The sequence below is a fragment of the Neolamprologus multifasciatus genome, chromosome 13, assembly GCF_963576455.1.
Source record: "Neolamprologus multifasciatus chromosome 13, fNeoMul1.2, whole genome shotgun sequence".
NCBI classification, from domain to species: Eukaryota; Metazoa; Chordata; class Actinopteri; order Cichliformes; family Cichlidae; genus Neolamprologus; species Neolamprologus multifasciatus.
The window spans coordinates 12,331,488-12,354,836 of record NC_140451.1 but is presented as its reverse complement, the minus strand read 5'-3'; the positions used below and the strand labels follow the sequence as shown (position 1 = coordinate 12,354,836).

General features: G+C 42.1%; 1 protein-coding gene across 1 annotated transcript; it reads left to right on the top strand.

The window, feature by feature from the left end:
* Nucleotides 1-68: 68 nt before the first annotated feature.
* On the top strand, nt 69-22,012 carry LOC146505139 (interferon-induced, double-stranded RNA-activated protein kinase-like). The gene is made up of 20 exons (XM_085183620.1): nt 69-330; nt 2,173-2,311; nt 2,400-2,563; nt 2,687-2,819; nt 2,912-2,979; nt 3,087-3,150; nt 3,424-3,467; nt 3,574-3,664; nt 8,760-8,923; nt 9,047-9,179; nt 9,264-9,331; nt 17,807-17,870; nt 18,025-18,063; nt 19,340-19,527; nt 19,621-19,758; nt 19,846-20,050; nt 20,287-20,415; nt 20,734-20,835; nt 21,039-21,101; nt 21,326-22,012. The coding sequence occupies exons 1-20, from the start codon at nt 221-223 to the stop codon at nt 21,461-21,463; spliced, it is 2,244 nt and encodes a 747-aa protein (XP_085039746.1). The 5' UTR covers nt 69-220; the 3' UTR covers nt 21,464-22,012.
* Nucleotides 22,013-23,349: the final 1,337 nt, after the last annotated feature.

The window sequence follows — 23,349 nt, the reverse complement described above, 5'->3', positions numbered from 1 at the left end:
TCAAGCTAGCCGCACCGCCAGCCGCACCTACAATCTTGTTGCACTTTTCTTACACAGTGTGAAACCGGAAACCTCTAAATACTCAAGACCACCTGACTGGAAAGCGGTCACAGAGACACTCCAAAGACAGGAACAGAAATAAGATGGAAGGGGAGAAGAGATAAGGATCCTGAGCTTTTCACGGTCTTCTTACAATTCTGTGCAACTTGCCGAGTCATTAATGATGGCGACTGTAAACTACGTTGGTAAACTAAACGAATACGCAAACACGCGTAAATTTGAAGTGAGTTACGAAGAAATCCGCTCTGACGGACCGCCACATGATAAAGTGTAAGTTGAACACTTTTCCGATATTAAATCTCGAATGAAAGGACTAGTATTGGTGGGACTTCAAAGTCAAATACTCATAGACGTGTCAGTCAGAATGGCAGTGCACAAGTTTATAATAAAGTTGTAATAAACAGTTTTTAAGATAGAAGACGATATTTTGGAAAAACAATACAAAAAGAATACAACGTTGCACAAAATGGAAAAAAAGATTGAGTCAATATACATATATATAAGCATTCTTACTGTTTTACAATGCAGTTTTTTACAAATTGCCAACAAATATCCTGTGGTTGAGGGCATAGGGGCTGGAGTTGGCAGAGTTGCAGATGCAAAGAATTTCACAGGAAGGACAGTATTACAAATGAGTACATCACAAATGAGGGACAGTGGAGAGGAGGAGGATGGTGGATACATTGGCAATAGATGTTGAAGATTGAACTGCCAGGCAGGAGGAAAACAGGAAGACCATACAGAAGATTCATGGATGTATTGAGGGCGACATGCAGAGGGTTGGTGTGACAGAAGAAGATGTTTCTGATAGGGGGAGATGGAGGCAGCTGATCTACTGTAGTGACCCCTAAAGGGCAGCCAAAAGAAAAGAAAGCATTTGTGCAATCAGGGCTTCAGTTTTTTCACACAACTAGATATATTGCTTCCAAGAGGCGGAAAATGATAGTGAACATTTTCATGTTATTTATTGTACCCGTAAGATCATGTTAAGTTATCTTGCTTGTACAGTGCTCAAAAAAGTAAAAAATTTTAATTAGAGTTTAGCATCGAGTTAAACTTCTAGTTATTGATCTGGTCAGTTAAGTAGCAAAGGGGGCTGTTAATCAGTTTCAGCTACTTTGGTGTTAATGAAATTAACAACAGGTCCTCTAGAGGGACAACAATGACTCAAGCCCCAAAACAAGAATGGTTTTACACGTGGAGGACACTGACACATTCCTTCAGTTTAACTAATTGGTGTTTGTCCTCCTCATCTTTTCTAACCTTTTTCTCACTAGTTTTGCATTTTGCTAGGGTGAGTTTCACAACTGGTAGCATGAGGCGATACTGGATCCTACAGAAGTTCCACAGGTAGTCCAACTCCTTCATGCTGGCGCATCAATACGGGCCATTGCCAGAAGGTTTCCTGTGTCTCCCAGCACAGTCTCAAGAGCATGGAAGAGATTCTAGGAGACAGGCAGTTACTTTAGGAGTATATTAGGTATGGAGATGAAATCTGTGGACCCACTGTCAAACCCTACACTGGTGCAGTGTGTCCTGGGTTCTTACTGGTGCACTACAATCTTTCATATGGTGAGAGCATGCATGTAGTTCCTGTAGAAGGAAGGAATGGATTGACTGGCCCCCACGCTCCAGTAGAAGACCTCTGGGACATTATGTTTTGGTCCATCTGTCACCGCCAGGTTGCACCTCAAACTCTCCAGGAACTCAGAGATCTGATGCCCTAGTCCACATCTGAGAGGAGATCCCGAAGTACACCAGCCGTTGTATAATTAGGAGCATGATGTTGTTCATGCATAAAAGCATGTGGGGGTCATACAAACTACTGAGTACCATTATGAGTTGCTGAGAAAAGTTCAGCAAAGTTCACTAGCTGGTTGCATTATTTTTTCACTTGAATTATCTGTGTATCTATGAATTCAACCCTCTGTAGGTTGATAATTTTCTTTTTTATTAAATGATATGGCATCCTCTCATTCTTAGCATCTTACCCAGTCCACATCAGTATAAATATGCAGCATGATTAATTTCCCTTTGAGACCTGATGTGTTTTCAAATTGTTCCTTTAATTTTTTTTGAGCAGTATATAACAAAACTCTCATGTCTTTACAGATTCTACTTGAGGGCAGTCATAGATGGTAAAGCCTACCCCAGTGGTGAGGGGAAGACCAAGACGGAAGCTAAGCAAAATGCAGCAAAAAATGCCCTGGAAAGCCTGTCTCAGCTTGGTCATCAGGACTCAGTGGAATCTGTAAGATAATGTTTGATTTTGGTTGAGAGAAATGAAAAACCAACCTGGGCCAATTGTCTCTCTGATGTATTTCTTGGTATCTTGACAGAGAAACAATGCAGCAGAAGCTTCAGATCAGACGGTTCCTAGCTCTGAGGACACCAGCTTTAAAAAGACAGATTTCAAAAGTCTTGTCAACCGCTATTGTCAGAAAACCAAACGTTCCCCTTCATATGTTAAAGTGAAGAAAGATGGCCCCTCTCATATTCCTCAGTGAGTATACGTCAAACTCTGTTATTTCAGTTGAATCTTCAGACAACAACACCGGGCTGATGTTCAACAATATTAAACTGTTGATGTAATGATCTAAAACATTCCCATTTTTTCACAACACAGTTTTTTCTACAAATTAATAATTGACAACAAGGAATATCCTGTGGGTGAAGGGAAGAGCATCATGGAAGCCCAACAGAAAGCAGCAGAGTTAGCCTGGTCTGCTCTTCAGGAACAGCCAGACTGGGACAGCAAGGTATTTTCATGTACTTCATCTTAATTAAATGCTTCCCTTTGGGTGAAATATGCATAAAATGAATGATGTTTATTGTTTTCTATGTGTTTTAGGTGTCCATCAGGTCAACAGCATCTGAAGATGGTGCTTCACTTGTATCATTGGCACTATTAGTTATACAGTAAGGCACTCACTGACACCACAACAGCATTATAACTATATAATAATGCTTTCAGTAGCGTGTGCAGTGCAGGCTGTACAGTAAATGTATCTATCATCTTTTTCTAGGGACAACAGTGAATCATCATCACAATACACTGCAAATAACTCATCAAACCCTTCTACGTCCCAGGTCTGTCCTATCATAATGAAAATAATAATTATAACAATAATAATAATCATCATCATAATAACAATAAAAACAAATGTTTTAAAAAAGAATAATAAACTCTTTTGTAAATATTCAAGTAATGCAAAATACACTTTGCGATTGTGCAACTAGAAGATATTATAGTAGGCAACTCTGACTTACAACAGTAAACAACAGTAGTAGCAGAACCATGTTTGTGTTTTACCGTGATGACAAATATTGCTGTAACAACAAATACTTATTTATGCATTTTAGGCATCCTTTATATCATCTGAGTCTGAGACTGGCACATCTGTCAGGTACTCAACAAGAACTTCATTTTAAACCAGTTTTATAAAAGAGGACCACAGAGGTTTATGACTAAGAACATAGCACGCTAACGATGTCCCTCTTCTTTTCCCTAAGGGAGTCCATTGAGTCCTCATCACAGGGCCTGACTACAGATAGAAGTGAATCAGTAATATTCGAAGAGTCATCAAACCCATCCACAGACCAGGTTTGTCATTTCTCAAAATATTTAGTAGAAACTATGATACTGAAAGATTAAACGACATTTAGCCTACTAAATTTTTTAAAAAAGCAATGCGACACCAGTGAGTATCATTAATCTTCTCTCATCAGTGGAAAGATGCGAAGTTGATGTTATATTCAGAGTCAGGACTTTTCCACATTTAAAATCTATAAAATATCTTCACTTTATTCCCTAACAATGCTGTCAAAAATGAGAGCATTGAAAACAATACAATGAACACATCAAGCGAGTCAAGGTATGAAAAGCCTTTGGTGCAAGGCTTTAATATAAATGATGTACAATCATGTGCAAGACACTGCTTTTCACCTTCATTCCTAAACAACTTTGTATTTACCTGCAGATTTTTATCAGACTTCAACTCTATAGAGCATCTCTTGCTGCAATACTAGGCCTGATTGTTAACTTTACTCCTGTTGTAGGTCTCATCATTGTTGCTGATGTGACCTACCACAGTTGTGTCATCTGCAAATTTGATGAATAGGTTGGATCTATGTGATGGCGTGCAGTCGTGCATCAGCAGAGTGAAGAGAAGGGGGCTCACCACACATCCTTAAGGAACCCCAGTGTTCAGTGTTCTAGTGCTGGAAGTATTGCTGCCGACCCGTACTGTCTGCTGTCTTCCTGTCAGGAAACCCAGCAGCCAGTTACACAGCGAGGTGGTAATGCCCAGCAGATCCAGTTTGTGAATGAGTTTCTGGGGAATGGTCATGTTGAATGCTGAACTGAAGTCTATGAACAGCATTGTAATGTATGAGTCTTTAGTGTCCAGATGTGTGAGGGCTGAGTGAAGGGCAGATGAAATTGCATCATCAGTTGAGCGGTTTGACCGGTATGCGAACTGATATGGATCCAGGTTGGGGGGAAGAGATGTCTTGATTTGATGCATGAGGAACCGTTCAAAGCACTTCATAATGATGGAGGTGAGTGCGACAGGATGGTAGTCGTTAAAGACAACTTCTTTGGTACAGGAATGATGGTGGAGGCTTTGAGGCAACCACAACCTAGCTCAGTGATGTACAGGGTGGGCCATTTACATGGATACACCGTAATAAAATGAGAATGGTTGGTGATATTAAAGTCCTGTTTGTAGCACATTAGTATATGTGAGGGGGCAAACTCCTCAAGATGGGTGGTGACCATGGTGGCCATTTAGAAGTTGGCCATCTTGGATACAACTTTTATTTTTTCAATAGGAAGAGGGCCATGTGACATATCAAACTTATTGGTAATGTCACAAGAAAGACAATGGTGTGCTCAAATGGTTCCCCTAAAGCCGGGATTGGATGCAATGGAGCGGGAGGAATAACCTGGTTGGGTTTTCCACTGACCTGGCAAACGTGGCAAGAACGGCAATACTTGGCCACATCAGACTTCAAACCTGGCCAGAAAAAGTGACGCAGAATACGATGGTAAGTTTTCCTAATTCCTAAATGTCCAGAGAAACTGTCATGTGCGAGGCTGAGTACTTGGGGTCGGAATTTTTGCGGTACAACCACTTGTTGAAATACATTCCAGCCAAGATCACTAGATGAGGGAGGATGCCATTTGCGCATTAACACATAATTTTCAATGCTGTAGACACGGGGATTCTGATCGCTGGAATTTGCGGCGAGTAAACATTTGGCCAAAGTCGGGTCATTCTGTTGCACATGAATAAAATCTGTTTTGTTTACCTCAAAAGACAGGCCAGGTGTAGCGGGTAGCATTTTATCAGACACACATTTTTCAGCTTTTTCCACAGGCAGTTCAGCTTTCTCAGGAACAGCTTCAGAACATAGAAAAGAGTCAGACAAGTCAACATCACCATATTTGTGCTTGTGGGCGTGTGTGACAACACAGGCAGGAACAACAGAGGGCAGACTGTCAGCAGCAGGTTCAGAAAAAAAAAACAAAATCATCGACAGGGTTTTCAATTACTTCAGGGATTGGGAAAACTTTTACGTTGGCTAGATCATTCCCCAGAATCATAGTAACCCCCTGCACGGGCAAGCGAGCGCGCACCCCAACTGTTACCGGGCCCGAAACGAGAGGTGACTGTAGGAAGACTCTGTGCAGCGGAGCTCGTAACACACTCATTTTCACTCCCCACACGAGCGCATCAGCACCACAAAACGAGTTACTTGAAAAAGGCAATGCGCTTTCCAAAATGAGAGACTGGGCAGCCCCAGTGTCGCGCAAAATTACAATAGGCACGCGATCCTCCTCTATTCCAGTCAGTGAGGCGAACCCTTGTGAAATGAAAGGTCGGTAACTGCTGTCAAGACTGTCATTTTCTGGTTCATCACTGACGGGATTAGGAGTAGAAACAGACTGAACAAAACCAACACTTTTTGGCTTTTTCAATGTGTGAGTTTGCTCTTTGCGACGGAGTGACAGACAATTGGCAATGAGATGGCCAGTATCATGGCAATAAAAGCATTCTCGGACAGTCATGGGAACCTGATCAGGGCGCGTTTGACGCTTAGGAGAACCCCTCAAACTCCTCGCAGGTTTAGACAACAAAGCACATTCACGGCGCACAGCTGAAAACGTAGCGCGATGGGTCAACACAAACTCATCTGCGAGAACAGCAGCTTTAGACAATGAATCCACCTTTTGCTCATTGAGATATACAACAACATTTTCTGGAAGACACGTTTTGAATTCTTCCAGCAGGACCAATTCTCTTAGTTGAGCAAAGTCCTTCACTTTACTTGCAGCTAACCACTTATCAAACAAGAGAGTCTTCTCCCTGGCAAACTCTACATGTGTTTGTTTGGCAGATTTTTCACATGACCGAAACTTCTGGCGATATGCCTCCAGAACTAGCTCATAAGCCCTTAAAATAGTGGATTTCACAATTTCATAATCCAGGCTGTCATCAATGGATAAGTTTGCACACACCTCCTGTGCTTTCCCCACCAATTTACACTGCAACAACAAACTCCGCACATCCTTGGGCCATTTCAAAGTGGTTGCGATGCGTTCAAAGGCATTAAAGTAAGAGTCAACCTCACTTTCTCTGAAAGGTGGCACTAAAGCAATTTGCTTGCTTGCATCAAATTGGTCAGAGGTGAATGAATCAGAAGGTTTACTCACAATTTTACTCACTGGGGTAGAGGTAACATTGCGTTGTCGGGAAGAATCCAGCTCCATAGCCCTTATGCGGAGATCCATAAGCTCAACTTCTTTGGCTTTAGCCTCAAGCTCCACCTCTTTCAGGCGAAGGGCGAGCCTAAGATCCTCTGTAACCAATCCTGTTAATTGTCTGGCTGGGCTAACGTTTGGGATCTGAATGGCAGCAGGAGCCTCCGCCCCTGGCATCATCCGTCCATTGGCAGCTTGTGGGATGGTTGCAGCAGCTTCTGCTCCTGCATCCACCACCAAACCTCCAGTCGCCTCAACCGGCCGAGGTTTCGACTTTGCAAATGCCCCCTTTTCCACCAGCTGTGCCGTCAGGCACTGCTTAATTTCTGCCTTTTAGCATTTAAAGGCACACTAACATTAAACAAATCTGCCACCAACAACAAATCTGCCTTTGTGCATCGATCCAACTTATCTATGGTGGGTTGCAGTGCAAAATCATCCACGTCAAAAGTCATTGTAACTAGATCACCCCCAACACTACAAGAAAACTGCCAACCAAAAACTGCAGACAACCCACAAAACACAATGAGCAAAAAGAACGGCAAAAGAAAAGAGCGGACGAGCCCCCACTTTATGTTACGCCCCAGTCTAGGGGTACAGGAACGCAACATAAGTTTGAAAAGATTGCCCCGCCCTGGTCCCCAAAAGTATACACAGAGGGAAAACCGATTTCTTAGTGAACGGTGGTTTATTTTTCTACAATGCAAAATGAAGCTCCGGGGTGAACAAAGGCCAAAATAACAAACAAAACAAGCTAAGTCAGGAGGAGGTGCTATCTAAAACCCTATGTGAAATCAAAAATCAAACAAAAGACAAGCGCTACACCTAACTCCCTAAATGAGATAAACAGGAGAAAACAGTGCAAGGGAAAACAATAAGGCAGCTCACCCCTTCTGTTCCAGTGCTATTTACAATGTGCTATTTACAATGAAAACTAATGTACACACTATATACAGAACTCAGAAAGTCGCAAAAGTCACAGGCACAAATGTCACAGGTTTTGGAGGCCAGGGTCAGGTCTGCTGCTGCTGTCAGTGGCTGCCCCGGGACAACTGCTGGTGAGGGATTTTGAATGAGACCACATGACCAGGGGACCAATCAGCAGCCGTCAGCTCATCCACTCAGGGACCTGCAAAGACTTAAAGACACAGACAAAGAAACAGCCACCAAAACAGATTATGGCCAGGGCCATGACAACCTGAAACTACAGATACTGGATGCCTGTGCTGGCATTTCTCCTGCAGTGTTGCTATCAGTGTGTGAAGAGTGAAAGAAGAGGGTTGCATTGACAATCCAACACAATGGGCAGCACATTGAACACATTTTATAAGTGGTCATAAACTTGTAAATAACTCATGAAGGAATAAAGGTATGTTGAAACCAAGCACACCATTGTTTTTCTTGTGACATTACCAATAAGTTTGATATGTCACATGGCCCTCTTCCTATTGAATAAACAAAAGTTGTATCCAAGATGGCCGACTTCTAAATGGCCACCATGGTCACCACCCATCTTGAGGAGTTTGCCCCCTCACATATATTAATGTGCCACAAACAGGACTTTAATATCACCAACCATTCCCGAATTATTACGGTGCCCCATATAAATGGCCCACCTTGTGTTAAAGATGTCTGTGAAGACATCTGTGAGTTCTGCAGCACAGTCTCTCAGTGCTTGTCCAGGGATGTTACCAGGACCAGGGGCTTTGTGGGTATTGATCCTGCCAAGGGATCTCCTCACACTGTCTGGGGATAGTGTCACCACCCAGTCGTTGGGGGCGGGGGGTGGAGTCTTCGGTGCAGGGGTGCAGTTCTGTACCTCAAAGCGAACGAAGAATTGGTTTAGTTTTGCCTAACTAGAACATGCTTGAGAGAAATGAAAAACCAACCTGGGGCAATTGTCTCTCTGATGTATTTCTTGGTATCTTGACAGAGAAACAATGAGGCAGAAGCTTCAGATCAGACGGTTCTTAGCTCTGAGGACACCAGCTTTACAGAGACAGATTTCAAAAGTCTTGTCAACCGCTACTGTCAGAAAACCAAATGTTCCCATTCATATGTTGAAGTGAAGAAAGATGGCCCCTCTCACATTCCTCAGTGAGTATACATCAAACTCTGTCCTTTCAGTTGAATCTTCAGACACCAACACCGGGCTGATGTTCAACAATATTAAACTGTCAATGTAATGATCTAAAACATTCCCATTTTTTCACAACACAGTTTTTTCTACAAATTAATAATTGACAACAAGGAATATCCTGTGGTTGAAGGGAATAGCATCAAGAAAGCCCAACAGAAAGCAGCAGAGTTAGCCTGCTCTGTTCTTCAGGAACAGTCAGACTGGGACATCAAGGTATTTTCATATATTTCGTCTTAATTAAATGCTTCCCTTTGGGTGAAATATGCATAAAATAAATGATTTTGCTGTGTGTTTTAGGTGTCCTTCAGGCCAACAGCATCGGAAGATGGTGCTCCACCTGAATCATTAGCATCATCAGTTACACAGTAAGGCACTTACTGACACCAGGACAGTATTATAACTAGAGCTTGATATCGTCACCGATTTCTACAGTCGATTCGATTCAGATTCACAAGGTCCCAACTGCAGAAATGAGGCGCTCTTGTCAGAAATCATAAAAAAACAGTGGCCGACAGCGTTGTAAACAATGGTAGACTGGTGGGTAATAAGCAAGCAAATAATGCAGAAAACAGAGATTTTCGATGGGAATCTGTTCTTGAAGTACACTGAGAGAGAGCTGTGCAGGAAGTGTGATTTTATCGTGGTGGAAACAAAACAGCACAAGTAACAGGGAATTAATGATGTTTATGTAAAGCAAAATGTGAAGCATAGGTTTGATCTTCTTTTGTTGCTGGTTCAATCAATTTTGGTTGAAGAGAGACAAACCTGAACCTTCAGAATCTGTGAGCTGTCGACTTTCATTCCCGACGGCGTGTCTGTGTATGTGTCGTTGGGTGAGAAAGTCAACATCTCACAGATTCTGATGCATTGGGTCAGCGCTTTGTGTTTACATATTTGTGTTGAATCCGTTTACCTGCTCTCGTTTACTGTTTTAGCCGTTTGGTGGTTTTTGAGATAGTTTTGTGAGGTTTAACCTGAGTGTAACCCAGTTCCTAAAATCATCTCAAACAAAAGAGAAGAAAAATTAAAACATTTAATGTTCATTGTTCTGTTCTTACTGTCCCTGTTAATGAAAGAGAAACAAGATCAAAATATTTATTTAAACATAGAAAGGACGCAGATTATATATGATATGCTCTGGTCAAACAAGGGTTAAGTTTTCTCAGAGGGTTGATGAGCTCTGATGAGAGCCTATTGTTTTACTCCACTCCTCGCATGTCAGCCAATCGGTGAAGCTCTGGGCAGCTCTTGTCCCTCCTTAGTACCAGCTCCCAAGTTTTCAGTCTCTTGCTTCTACAGCCAAACAGAGCAGACGAACTAAAACTTTGTTATCGGGCAGAGCGAAACCGGAAGGTTTACTGAGCTGTGGCTTCACGTAACGCTGAGCATCCACTCGACGGCGGTCAGGTTTTTATATGGGACGAATCCAAAGACCAGGTCAGCGATTCCAGAACCCAGAGTGTTCCAGTGTTCATTGGATGGCGAGCCAACCCAAGATCCTAGGAGACGATATACATATACTCGCACACTCACACGCACATGGACTACAATCCTCTACTGTACAAGTAGTACGGTAGGACAGACAATCACATACACTCCTTGTCGGACAAATTCTATTGCCATACACCCGTTTGTCATGGGCCCCACCAGTATCATTTGGACTTAAAAAAGACTAATTCTTTTATTTGTGCACAATTTTATTTTATTCTATTTTTTTGCTACTTTGGGGGAAATTTTTTATACTTGACATTCTGTTAAAACCTATTGAAATACTGTGTTGTTTACAAATTTATTTTACAAGGCTTAACATCACTAAAGTACTTTTAAAGCCACACAACTGTGTTTGTCTGGTTTCTCTGCCATTCGTGTACCAGAGCTCTAAGAGTCGTTCTCAGTCTTCTGATACTAGCCCAAATTACTTATCACCTTGGTAATTATCCATTGGTACTTTATATAATTCTATGTAAGTGCTACAAAAGTGGCGAGCCAGCCAGGAGCTCTTTGGTGCATGAATATCAGCAGTGAAACCTCCTTAAAGTGTGTATTGTCATTGAAACATCTTTTGCTATTGCCACAAGATGGATTTTGTATTGAGCTCAGGTATCAAAGTCCCCAATGCAGTAATTGTTAGTGGTATACTCAATTCATCGGATGATGAAGAGGTTCTTGACTTTTTGAAGCAGTATGGTACCTTTAGAGCCGTCCCAGTTGTAGATCCAAACTCAGAATTTTTCAAAAACCTGATCGTTGAGTACCAAAGTGGTAACTCCATTGATGCCTTAACTGATCTTTTGCCATACACATATGAAGTTGAAGGGAAGCCCGCTGTAAAATGCCATGTAAGAGCTCTCTCCAGCGTTTACACTGCCAAGGTGGGAGGCAGTGCTACCAAATCCTACTCAATTCATGAACACTCTTCAGGATCCTGGTGAAAAGGCCTCTGCATACCTCTGCCGTCTTCAGGGCGCATTGAACCTCACTCTGAAGAGGGGAGGAGTCTCTGCTGAGGATGCCGATAAACACATTCTCAAGCAGTTTTGTCGTGGATGTTGGGACCACACCTTGCTCTCAAATCTTAATCTTGAAAACAAGAAAAGCCAACCTCCAACATTCTCAGAACTTCTATTAATGCTCCGAACAGAAGAAGATAGACTGGCAGCTAAAGCCACACGGATGAAGAAACACCTTGGCTCAACCCGGCAGCGGGTTGTGGCACACTGTCAAAAGACTTGCACCTGTAGTGAGCTACAGACAGTGACTCAATCTGATTCTGACCCGTTGACAGATCTGAGGAAGCAAGTTGCATCCCTACAGAGTCAGCTTACTAATTTGATGGCAAAGAAACAGAAGAAAAGCTCGAAGCCTAAGGACAGGGCTGAGTGTGATTTACGTGAGATGGCTATGGCAACACCTAGCATCAAGGTCACAAGTGCGAAGCCTGCCAACTTGCGGCAGAGCACCCAGCCAAGACCATGGTACTGCTTCAAGTGTGGTCAGGATGGCCACATCTCAGCAAGTTGCAGTAATGACCCAGACCCCACTCTTGTCGCTGATAAGAGGAAGCAATTGAGAGAGAAGCGTCGCATTTGGGAGATGCAAAACACTCCATCTACTGACCAGGATTTTTAGACGCAGTCTCAGTTGTGGGGCAAACTGGGACTGAAGCAGGTCAACATCGTCCCACTAAATCTGGAAGTCAAGCTAAACCAGGAGCACAGGCCACTTTGAGGCAATCCCATGTTGGAGAACAACCTTTCAGACTACCTAAGAGGCTCATAGGCACAAAGAGTACAGGTCAAGTCACGATCATTAACGACCGGGACATTAACCAAGTCTTGTGTATTGATTGGAACAAACACTCTTGATGTAGTGTATGAAATGTACACAGAGGCAAACCCAGAGGGCTACCAACCCATTCTTCATGGGTACAGAACCGTACTCAAAGTACTGGAGTTGCGGCAAAAGCAATGTTCAGATGAAAACGTTGGATTAGTGAGGATGCGTGGAAAGGATGAAGTGATCGTCCCAGCTGGGAAAACAGTCGTTCTTGAGGGGACAGTATCAATCAAGGAATTTTACACTGAGAGATCTGCCCTGTTGGAATATCCTTCAGTATCTTCCCTGCCTGGGGGGCTTTTAGTACAAACCTGTCTCCTTGACTTGCCGAGCAACCAGTCGTGCAAACTACCTGTAGTAGTTTCCAATGAGTCAGAGCATGACATTACCATCCCAGCTAAGAGCGTGATTGCAGAACTCAGTGCAATACAGACTGTCCTATCTCACAAACACATTGTGAGTGAGCCATCAGAGTGTGAACCATCCAAGACCTCTAGTGTGACATTTGACTTTGCCGACTCTCCTATCCCTTCTGACTGGAAAGACCGCATTACTCAAAAGCTGAGCAGTATGCCAGAGGTCTTCGCTCAGACTGATCTGGATTTTGGAAGGACGGACAAGTTCAAACACCACATTAAGCTATCAGATGAGACACCATTCAAACACAGAGCCCGACCGATTCACCCGCACGACATAGAGGCTGTTCGAAAGCATCTGCAAGAGCTTCTCGCAACTGGAGTAATTCGCGAGAGCGAGTCCCCATTCTCCTCGCCAATTGTTGTGGTCAGGAAGAAGAACGGTCAGGTACGTCTGTGTGTTGACTACCGTAAGTTAAACTTACAAACAGTGAAAGACGCATACGCCCTCCCGAGACTGGATGACACCTTCACCACACTTTCAGGTTCCAAGTGGTTCAGTACACTCGATCTTAAGTCTGGCTATTATCAGATCGAAGTTGCAGAGAGTGATAAGCCCAAGACTGCCTTTGTCTGTCCACTAGGTTTCTGGGAGTTCAACCGTATGCCACAGGGAGTGACAAACGCGCCAAGTACTTTTCAGAGGCTTATGGAGAGATGCATGGGAGACATAAATCTCAAGGAAGTTGTTGTTTTCCTGGATGATCTCATAGTTTTCTCGAAAACCCTTGAGGAGCATGAAGCCAGACTCATGAAAGTCCTGGAACGCTTAAAGGAGTATGGGTTAAAGCTGTCTCCCGAAAAGTGCAAGTTCTTCCAGTCCTCAGTTCGGTACTTGGGACATGTTGTTTCTCAGCACGGGGTGGAAACTGACCCAGAAAAGACGGCCACACTTAAAACTTGGCCAGTCCCTCAGAACCTCAAGGAGCTGAGATCCTTCCTTGGGTTCTGTGGGTATTACAGACGGTTTGTTAAAGGCTACTCAAGTATTGTGAAACCGCTGAACGATCTAACGTCCGGTTATCCACCACTGAGGAAACATTGCAAATCAAAGGGGAGGAGTAATCAGTATCATGATCCAAAAGAGCCGTTTTACGAACGGTGGACCCCTGCATGCCAGAAAGCATTTGAGGCCATCATTGACAAGCTAACGTCGCCTCCAGTCCTGGCCTTTGCTGACCCAAAGCTGCCTTACATCCTTCATACAGATGCGAGCACTACGGGCCTTGGAGCAGCCTTATACCAGGAGCAGGAGGGACAGCTGCGGGTTATCGCCTACGCAAGTAGAGGTTTGTCAAGTAGTGAGTCCCGCTATCCAGCACATAAGCTCGAGTTTTTGGCTTTAAAGTGGGCTGTAACAGAGAAGCTGAGTGACTACCTCTATGGCAATCAGTTCACCGTTGTCACAGACTCAAACCCTCTGACCTACATCCTCACCTCAGCAAAACTCGATGCAACCAGCTACAGGTGGTTGGCGGCCCTCTCTACCTTCAATTTCCGACTCCAGTATCGTTCTAGAAAACAAAATGGAGATGCCGATGGACTCTCACGTCGTCCTCATGGCAAGCTACCTGATGACCTTACATCTCAAAAAGAGAGAGACCGGATATGCCAGTTCGCAAAACAACATCTGTCAGATCCTGATCATATTGACTCAGTCGATCAGGATGTTGTTCATGCTATCTGTGAGAGACAGTTTGTTTATCATTCAACCACCTCTGAAGCTTTGGGTGATGATGCAGGTATATCCCTTGTCGAAAGTCTTGCCATTTCTGGAGATGCTGTACCTGACAGCTTTGAGCAGGAAGAGACGTTGGGAGGCCTAGACACCATTCCCAAACTCTCACAGGCAGATCTCAGAGACAGCCAGAGATCTGATCGGTGCATCAGACATGTTATTACTCAGATGGAGAGTGGGGAGAAACCCCCTCCCACATTGAGGAAAGAACTTCCAGACATAGTCCTGTTGCTGAGAGAGTTGAACAGGTTTGAGCTGTGCAATGACATTCTCTACAGAACACGAAGAGAAGGCAATAATAAACATTACCAGTTGGTCTTACCTGAAGACCTGCGAGAGTCTGTGTTGACAAGCCTACATGACAACATGGGTCATATGGGAATAGAGCGCACACTCAATCTGGTCAGAGCCAGGTTCTACTGGCCGAGAATGTCCTCAGATGTGGAGAAAAAGATAAAGACCTGCCACAGGTGTGTACGCAGGAAAACGTTACCTGAGAAGGCTGCACCTTTGGTGAATATCATGACGACAAGACCCCTCGAGTTAGTCTGCATGGATTTCCTATCCATTGAACCAGACAGCAGTAATGTGAAAGATGTTCTTGTCATCACAGATCATTTTACTAAATATGCAGTCGCTATCCCAACATCGAACCAAAAAGCTCGGACTGTTGCAAAGTGTCTGTGGGACCATTTCATAGTACACTATGGCATTCCTGAAAAATTACACAGCGATCAAGGGCCTGATTTTGAGTCTCAGCTGATCAAGGGGCTGTGTGAAGTAGCAGGCATACAGAAGATTCGGACTACGCCGTACCATCCCAGGGGCAACCCGGTGGAGCGTTTTAACCGAACACTCTTAAATATGCTTGGAACTCTGGAGAACAAAGACAAGTCACATTGGAAGGATTTTGTAAAGCCTTTAGTTCATGCGTACAATTGTACCAAGAACGAGGTAACTGGATTCACACCGTATGAGCTGATGTTTGGGCGTCAGCCACGGTTGCCTGTCGATTTGGCTTTCGGTTTACCTGTGAGAGAACAACAAAACAAGTCACACTCCCAATATGTTAAGGACCTCAAATCCCATCTTGAGGAGAGCTATAGAATAGCTACACGGAGTGCTGCAAAGGTAGCCAAAAGGAACAAAACCAGATTTGACAAACATGTGACCACATCTACCTTGGAAATCGGGGACCGAGTGCTGGTAAGGAACATACGCATTCGAGGAAAACACAAACTCGCCGATAAATGGGAGCAGACCGTCTATGTGGTGGTAAAACGAGCTGGAGACCTCCCCGTCTACACCGTTAAACCAGAGGGTGGGAATGGCCCCATACGCACCCTACACAGAGACCTCTTACTCCCTTGTGGGTTCCTCTCTGCAGCCAAGGAAGTGAAACCTGAACAACCAGAACCAAAGAAAAGGCCCAGAACACGACAGACCACTCACAAAGACAAGGAAAGAGCAGATCACCCCTCGGATGAGGATGATATTGTTTCAGTCCACTGGTTTGCAGATAGATCAGTGCCAAATGACTCGGTGTACATTGTCAAGCGAGATGTTCTGCTGACTCATAAATCAAGTCTTGGTCGGGATGATGTGATTGCAGATCAAGACAAGTTGGCTGGTAATGCTTCAGCTTGTACAGACACCATATCCGATGTTGTTCCAGCCAGTCATGCTGACCATAACCAACCTTATGACAATCAGATCGCAAGTTATGGAGAAGCCTCGTATGAGGAAGACTTACCTGAAACGGAAAGAGACTTACCTGGAAATGACGAATCTGAAAAGGAAAAAGACTTACCTTCTACGGATCGCCCTGACATGAGGGATGAACAAATCCTACTTCTCTCAGACATGTTAGGGAGTGATGACGAAGGAGAGGACTTGATATTTGACAGGGAAACAGTAAACAAAGAGAGAGATGAGCAAATAAGCAAAGGAATTCCTGTCCGACGATCTGAAAGAAGTCGCCAGCCACCAAAAAGGCTAGACTATGCCGAATTGGGAAATCCCCTTGTCACTGTGGTCAAATCATTATTTCAGGGTTTAACCACAGCTTTCATTGACTCTTTAAATGCTAAAGCTGAATTATTGTTCTTAGATGATGCAGTTCGCAGTGGACATGCAAAGGGACTTGCATGAATTCAAGAGGGGAGGGTGTAACCCAGTTCCTAAAATCATCTCAAACAAAAGAGAAGAAAAATTAAAACATTTAATGTTCATTGTTCTGTTCTTACTGTCCCTGTTAATGAAAGAGAAACAAGAGAAACATCAAAATATTTATTTAAACATAGAAAGGACGCAGATTATATATGATATGCTCTGGTCAAACAAGGGTTAAGTTTTCTCAGAGGGTTGATGAGCTCTGATGAGAGCCTATTGTTTTACTCCACTCCTCGCATGTCAGCCAATCGGTGAAGCTCTGGGCAGCTCTTGTCCCTCCTTAGTACCAGCTCCCAAGTTTTCAGTCTCTTGCTTCTACAGCCAAACAGAGCAGACGAACTAAAACTTTGTTATCGGGCAGAGCGAAACCGGAAGGTTTACTGAGCTGTGGCTTCACGTAACGCTGAGCATCCACTCGACGGCGGTCAGGTTTTTATATGGGACGAATCCAAAGACCAGGTCAGCGATTCCAGAACCCAGAGTGTTCCAGTGTTCATTGGATGGCGAGCCAACCCAAGATCCTAGGAGACGATATACATATACTCGCACACTCACACGCACATGGACTACAATCCTCTACTGTACAAGTAGTACGGTAGGACAGACAATCACATACACTCCTTGTCGGACAAATTCTATTGCCATACACCCGTTTGTCATGGGCCCCACCGGTATCATTTGGACTTAAAAAAGACTAATTCTTTTATTTGTGCACAATTTTATTTTATTCTATTTTTTTGCTACTTTGGGGGAAATTTTTTATACTTGACATTCTGTTAAAACCTATTGAAATACTGTGTTGTTTACAAATTTATTTTACAAGGCTTAACATCACTAAAGTACTTTTAAAGCCACACAACTGTGTTTGTCTGGTTTCTCTGCCATTCGTGTACCAGAGCTCTAAGAGTCGTTCTCAGTCTTCTGATACTAGCCCAAATTACTTATCACCTTGGTAATTATCCATTGGTACTTTATATAATTCTATGTAAGTGCTACATGAGGTTCTGGCATTTCTGGCAAAATACATTTATATTTAAAAATCTATTCAGGATTTAATTAATCAATATCGCTTTATTCAAGCTAAAATCAATTTTAATAAACCCACCACTAATTATAAATATATAAACATGCTTACAGCATTGTGCAGGCTATGAAGTAATTGTATTATCTTTTTCTAGGAACAACAGTGAATCATCATCACAAAACACTCCAAGTAACTCCTCAAACCCTTCTAATTCCCAGGTCTGTTCTAACATAATTCAAAGTAATAACAACAGTAATACATTAATAGTAATAGAACAATAGTAAACAACAATAGGAGCAGAACCATGTTTATGTTTTACCATTATGTCAAATTTTTGCTGTAAAAACCAAATACTTGTTTATGCATTTTTAGGCATCCTCTGTATCTTCTGGGTCTGAGACTAGCACATCTGTCAGGTACTCAACAAGAACTTTTAAACCACTTTAATAAAGGGCAAGTCCACATAGGAGAAGAGAATGGGGATAGGTAATGACTTAATGTCTGTGTCCCATTAGCTGGACATGGTCCATGGCATACAGTATTATAATTTAAGAGCACTGAAAAAGAGTCTTAGCCTCTGTGATGGCTTTCACTACAGATTCAAAAAAATTAACAAGCCCAAGTCATAAAGGTGCCATATCATTTATATTTTCTTTCCTTTTTGGTATTTTTTACTTTAGTGTGAACAGCTCATATGAATTTCAAAGCAGTTCTACAGTCCAACACTGGTCTCCCAATCTCCCGTTGGAGAGCCGCGAGCTTCGCCATACTTGCGTTCTGTGATGTTGTCATTTCTTGTGCTCAAGGAGCTGATTTCTGAGAACTCACGGCAGTGTGCCTCCCCGAGATGTCATCCAATTTGCGCCCAGAGATGTTATTCCGGGCTAGCCCTTCCGAGATGTATCCAGTCTGCAGTCAGAGATCTTATTCTGAGCATTCACAGCAGCCATAGCCTCTCCAAGATCTTATCCGTGCTGACTCAATGAGCCCATTTTGAGAAACTCATGCCTCTCCCATCATTCCAATCCCAGCGGGCAGCCTTGTGGGGGTTTGAACAGCCGGTTCCGCTTTCTTAATTTTTCGATAAGTCAGGGCCAAGCCAGCTCCGATCAGCCAGAACCCTGTTACCATGGTTCCGAATAGGTAGATATCTTCAGCACTCAGGCTCACCCAAGCCCAAACTTCTCGTTGAGAAAGGGGTGTCAATTGCATTTAGGGACCAGTTGATCCAATCCATAATTCCTCTTTTAGGTTTTAGAGAACAGACTGTGAGAGAATGTTCCAGGGAAAATACAAAAAAACACAAGACTAGACAAGGACATAAGCAGGGAAGATAAGGGAGAGGAGAAAAAGTGCGCCCGCCTCCTCCGAGAGCCAAAGAAGAATTTATGGTAAATGCAAGTCCACCTTGTGTGTATGAGAAACAAGAGATCCTTTAGAAGGGTAAATCCAGAATCGGAAACAGTTGTTGCTTATGGAGCAGCTGGACATAGCTTGACGTCAACTTGGAGAGCTTTTTTAGCTAATGATCACAGTCTAAGTAACAATTTTTAATGTAAGCTAAGGGTAAGTGTCAAGTAACTGTGCCGTGCAGAAAAACCTGCCAAAATCACTGGTAGTTTTCAGAAATACCTCAGTCACTCAGTCAGCACACACACAGACATGCTGCCATCTAGGAAGTTGATAGGAGCTTTCTGTATTTGATCAATTCATTTTATTGCATTTTTGCATAAATAATAGTGTTGCTGTCCACAGGTTTACTTCAGAATTTGAACCCTTGGAGCGTCTTGGTAAGGGGGGCTTTGGTTCTGTTTACAAAGTAAGACATAAACAGTTGAAGATAGAATATGCTGTGAAGGTCGGCTGCTATGAAGAGTTAAGTATGCCATGGCAGGATTCCAGCATTCAGTGTTATATGTTCGGTACTTGTGCACTTTCTGTACTGACGCTTTTCTTATTGTGTTTCAGAAAATCTCTTCGAGAGGTGAGAACATTATCAGACCTCTTCCACCGTAACATTGTTAGATATTACACGTTCTGGATGCAGGATACTGGATACAAGTGGGACCTTAGAGATGACAGTTATGACAGTTACGCTTCTTCACAGTGAGTCCTGTGGTCGTACTTTTAATATTAATTTTCTGTTAAAAAGTTAAATATTTACATCACTTTTTGCTGTTTTTACATTTTTAGCCATGAAGGTAACTCAGAGTCAAAGTTCCTGTATATTCAGATGGAATTATGTTCCAAAAACACACTGAGAAACTGGATTGATGAGAAGAATAAAGAGAGTGTGCAAGACTCCAAGCGAAGAGAAGAAAGTCTGAGAATTGCTCAAGAAATAGTTTGTGGAGTCGAGTATATTCACTCCAAGAACCACATCCACAGAGACCTTAAGGTGAGACAATGCAGCGAATTTCAAGACAAAATAAAATTGTTCAGTTGAAATTGGACGGTACATATAAAATCAGGTGTGTAACCCCTTAAAGTGTCCTCTGGTTTACTATGACAAGGATCTTTAGGCGCCCTGAGACACATAACAGATGCCATATTGATTATCAACAGTTATGCAGGCAGTAAATGTGTGAGTCAGAGGTTTATTTGTTGTGTTTTGTTTTCCTTTTGAATGCAAAGCCTGCAAACATCATGTTTGGAGTGGAAGGAGAAGTGAAGATTGGGGACTTTGGTCTGGTCACCAGTGATGATGATGATGAAGAGAGAACAGTGTGCAAAGGAACTCTTTCTTACATGGCTCCTGAACAAGTGAGATGATCTATACCGACAATAATGTTTACTTCTTGTGTTTCATTGGTTAACAAATAGGATTTTATAAATGGCCTAAGTACTACATGTGAGCTTTTCACACTTAACAAAGCTCAGTCTCACCTCTCTTTAGTGGTGAGAGCTGTAAAATCATCAGCTTCTGTTCCCGCAGAATTTTATTTGACCCTCAAATTTAAGCAATAAAACTGAAAGATGAAAAGATTTTTTGAATTCAAGCATAACTGTAACATTTAGCATAATGATTGAGAAAAATATGACATCAGATACATTTGTCCTTTGTCTGTTTGTCTATCACAGAAGACTGAGAGGAAGTACAACAGAAAAGTGGACATGTTTGCTTTGGGGCTGATATTCTTTGAACTCCTTTGGAAACTTTCTACTGGCTCAGAAAGAGCAAAGGTGAGATTCACTGCAGTCATTTTAACCATTGTGCATATGCATGGAGTTATTATATACCAATAACTGGACACCTGTAGCTGGTTTCTTCTGGCACAGCTTTTTTGTGTGTTTTAAATATTTTCATTCTTCAAACAAGTGTAATTGGAACAATTATTGTATAAACTAACGTCCTGTTTGTTCTTTAATCACTTCATTAACACCAGATTTGGCCTGACGTCAGAAGTCAGAGGTTCCCCGAAGACTTTTCAGTGACTTTTACCAAAGAGGTAAATTACCATATTCATACTGTGCTTACATTTTCACAGGATGGTCATCAGCAGAATAGTGATAAAACTTACATTAAGTGGTTTACTCATTTATAAAAGGTCCTCTTTGATTGCTGAGTTGTCTGGACACAACATATAGATTTTTTAATATATTTATTATTTATCAGAGGTTTCATTGCACAAGACATTACACATATACTGTATTTTTTCTTGTTTTTAAACAGAAGCAAATTATTAACTCATTGCTGTCTGAGAAACCAGAAGACCGACCTGATGCCAGTGCCGTGAAGCCAGAGCTTGAAGAGTGGACTCGGATATTCAACTCACACAAAGCATCTCGCCAGGAAAATCAAACTGTCTGATAGTCACAAGAGAAATGTTACAAAAGTCACAGAAGCCTTTGCAAATCTGTCTTGTTGCATCTGCTTAATGAAATGATTTGATGTACTGTGTAATATTATGTTGGGTAACTGTTAACGTGCAAAGTTAATATATGGAAGAGGTCACATCATGAATCCCGGCTATTTCAGGGAAGTTTGTATTGGATTTGGAAATGAAATGTGAAATCATGATTTTAAATCAGTTTCCCGGTGTAGGTCGTCACTTTGTAACTGTTGTTAACCTGCTGCTGTCCTGAGGAGGAGGAACTGTGATGCTACGTGTACTTCTGGTGGATTCATGTTGAATGTCAGAGATAAAAAAGCACACACCATGTGGCTCAATTTTAGAAACTTTCCTAAATGTTTTCTCTCATTTTTAACCATTTTAATCATTTTTGTTGCATTTTTTCTTTTGTTTATTTTAATCTGATTGATTGCATTATCAGTCAGCTACGTGTGACTTGGAACAACATGAGAAAGGTCATTAATACTGTACTAGAGGGGATGAAATAATAAAAGGTGTATAAGAAACTGAACTGGTAAATGTCTCTCATTTAGCTCTGTGACTTTTCTTGCAGAAACACTTGGTATATAATAATTACCAAAGATTTTCATTTTTGGTATTTAAATAATGAGCAGAGTGGCAGCAAGAATAAACTCAGTCATGCATTTTTGATAACTGGCAATGAGTCACGTAACTGCAGAGGAATTTTGACCCATTCTTCAATGCAGTTTTATTTTAATTCAGACACATTGGAGGGTTTTCAACTATGAACGACCTGTTTAAGATTGTACCACAGCATCTCAGTCTGATTTAAGTCTGGACTTTGATTGGACCACTCCAAAACTCACCTTTTGTTATTTTATGAGCATTCAGAGGTGGACTTGCTGGTGTGCTTTGGATGACTGTCCCATTGCACAATCCAAATGTGCTTGAGCTTTGGGGCACGAACTGATGGCCAGACATTGTCCTTCAGGATTTACTGATTGTGATTGCCAAACCCATGGTCACACTCTAAAAGTCGGTAACTCTTATGTATTCTTTTATTTTTTCATTTAAAATAACACTGTGTTTAACATAAAATTGTGTTTTGTTTAGCTACCCCCTGTTGTGTCATAGTGGTCTGATCAGCCATTATATATATCCTTGTATTTCATTTCTTGTTTTATGTCCGTTATGTTTGTTTGGGCAGTCGCTGAGTTTAACTTCACAGTTCTTTGCCTGAGTTTAGTTTTGTTTCTTTGACCTCTTTTATGAGCTCAACATCTATTGTTTGTTAATATAATTTTTTGGGTTAAATAAATGAAAACCCTCTTTTTCTTATAATTCCTGTGACGACTCCTGCTTTTTCAACTCGGTCCATCACACTGATATAGAGCAGAATTCATGGTTCCATCAATTACAGCAAGTCGTCCTGGAGCAGCAAAGCAGCCAGACCATCACGCAACCACCACAATGTTTGATTAATGTTAAATTTGTTTGATCTTAAATATTTAGTTGTGACAAATATTCAAAACACTGAGAAGTCAGAAAAGGGCAGATACTTTTTAAAGCACTTTATATTTACTCTGGTCAGCAGACAGTAATGAGAGAAACCTTAAAGCCACTTATGGAATATCCTTTCCTTTGCCACCCTGATAGCATGATGGAATCACAAACCTATCAATAAAACAGGAAAACTACCGCATGAATTTCATTTAGCAAGCAGAAACAAATAAGTAGGTTAATGCAATTCAAACCTGGCCTGCAGTCATTGAGATGAGCTCACAGAAACGCCAAAGACCAAAACATAGTGTAATATTCTTGGTTAGACTAGTAGAAGTGATCAGGAAGGAAGGACATGGATACATGTTTTATTTTAAACAGC

Coding starts and splice junctions, on each gene's coding strand:
- LOC146505139 (XM_085183620.1), top strand. CDS start 221: ATGATGGCGACTGTAAACTACGTTGGTAAACTAAACGAATACGCAAAC. Junction 3,151..3,423: donor CAAACCCTTCTACGTCCCAG/GTCTGTCCTATC, acceptor TATGCATTTTAG/GCATCCTTTATATCATCTGA. Junction 17,871..18,024: donor CAAACCCTTCTAATTCCCAG/GTCTGTTCTAAC, acceptor ATGCATTTTTAG/GCATCCTCTGTATCTTCTGG.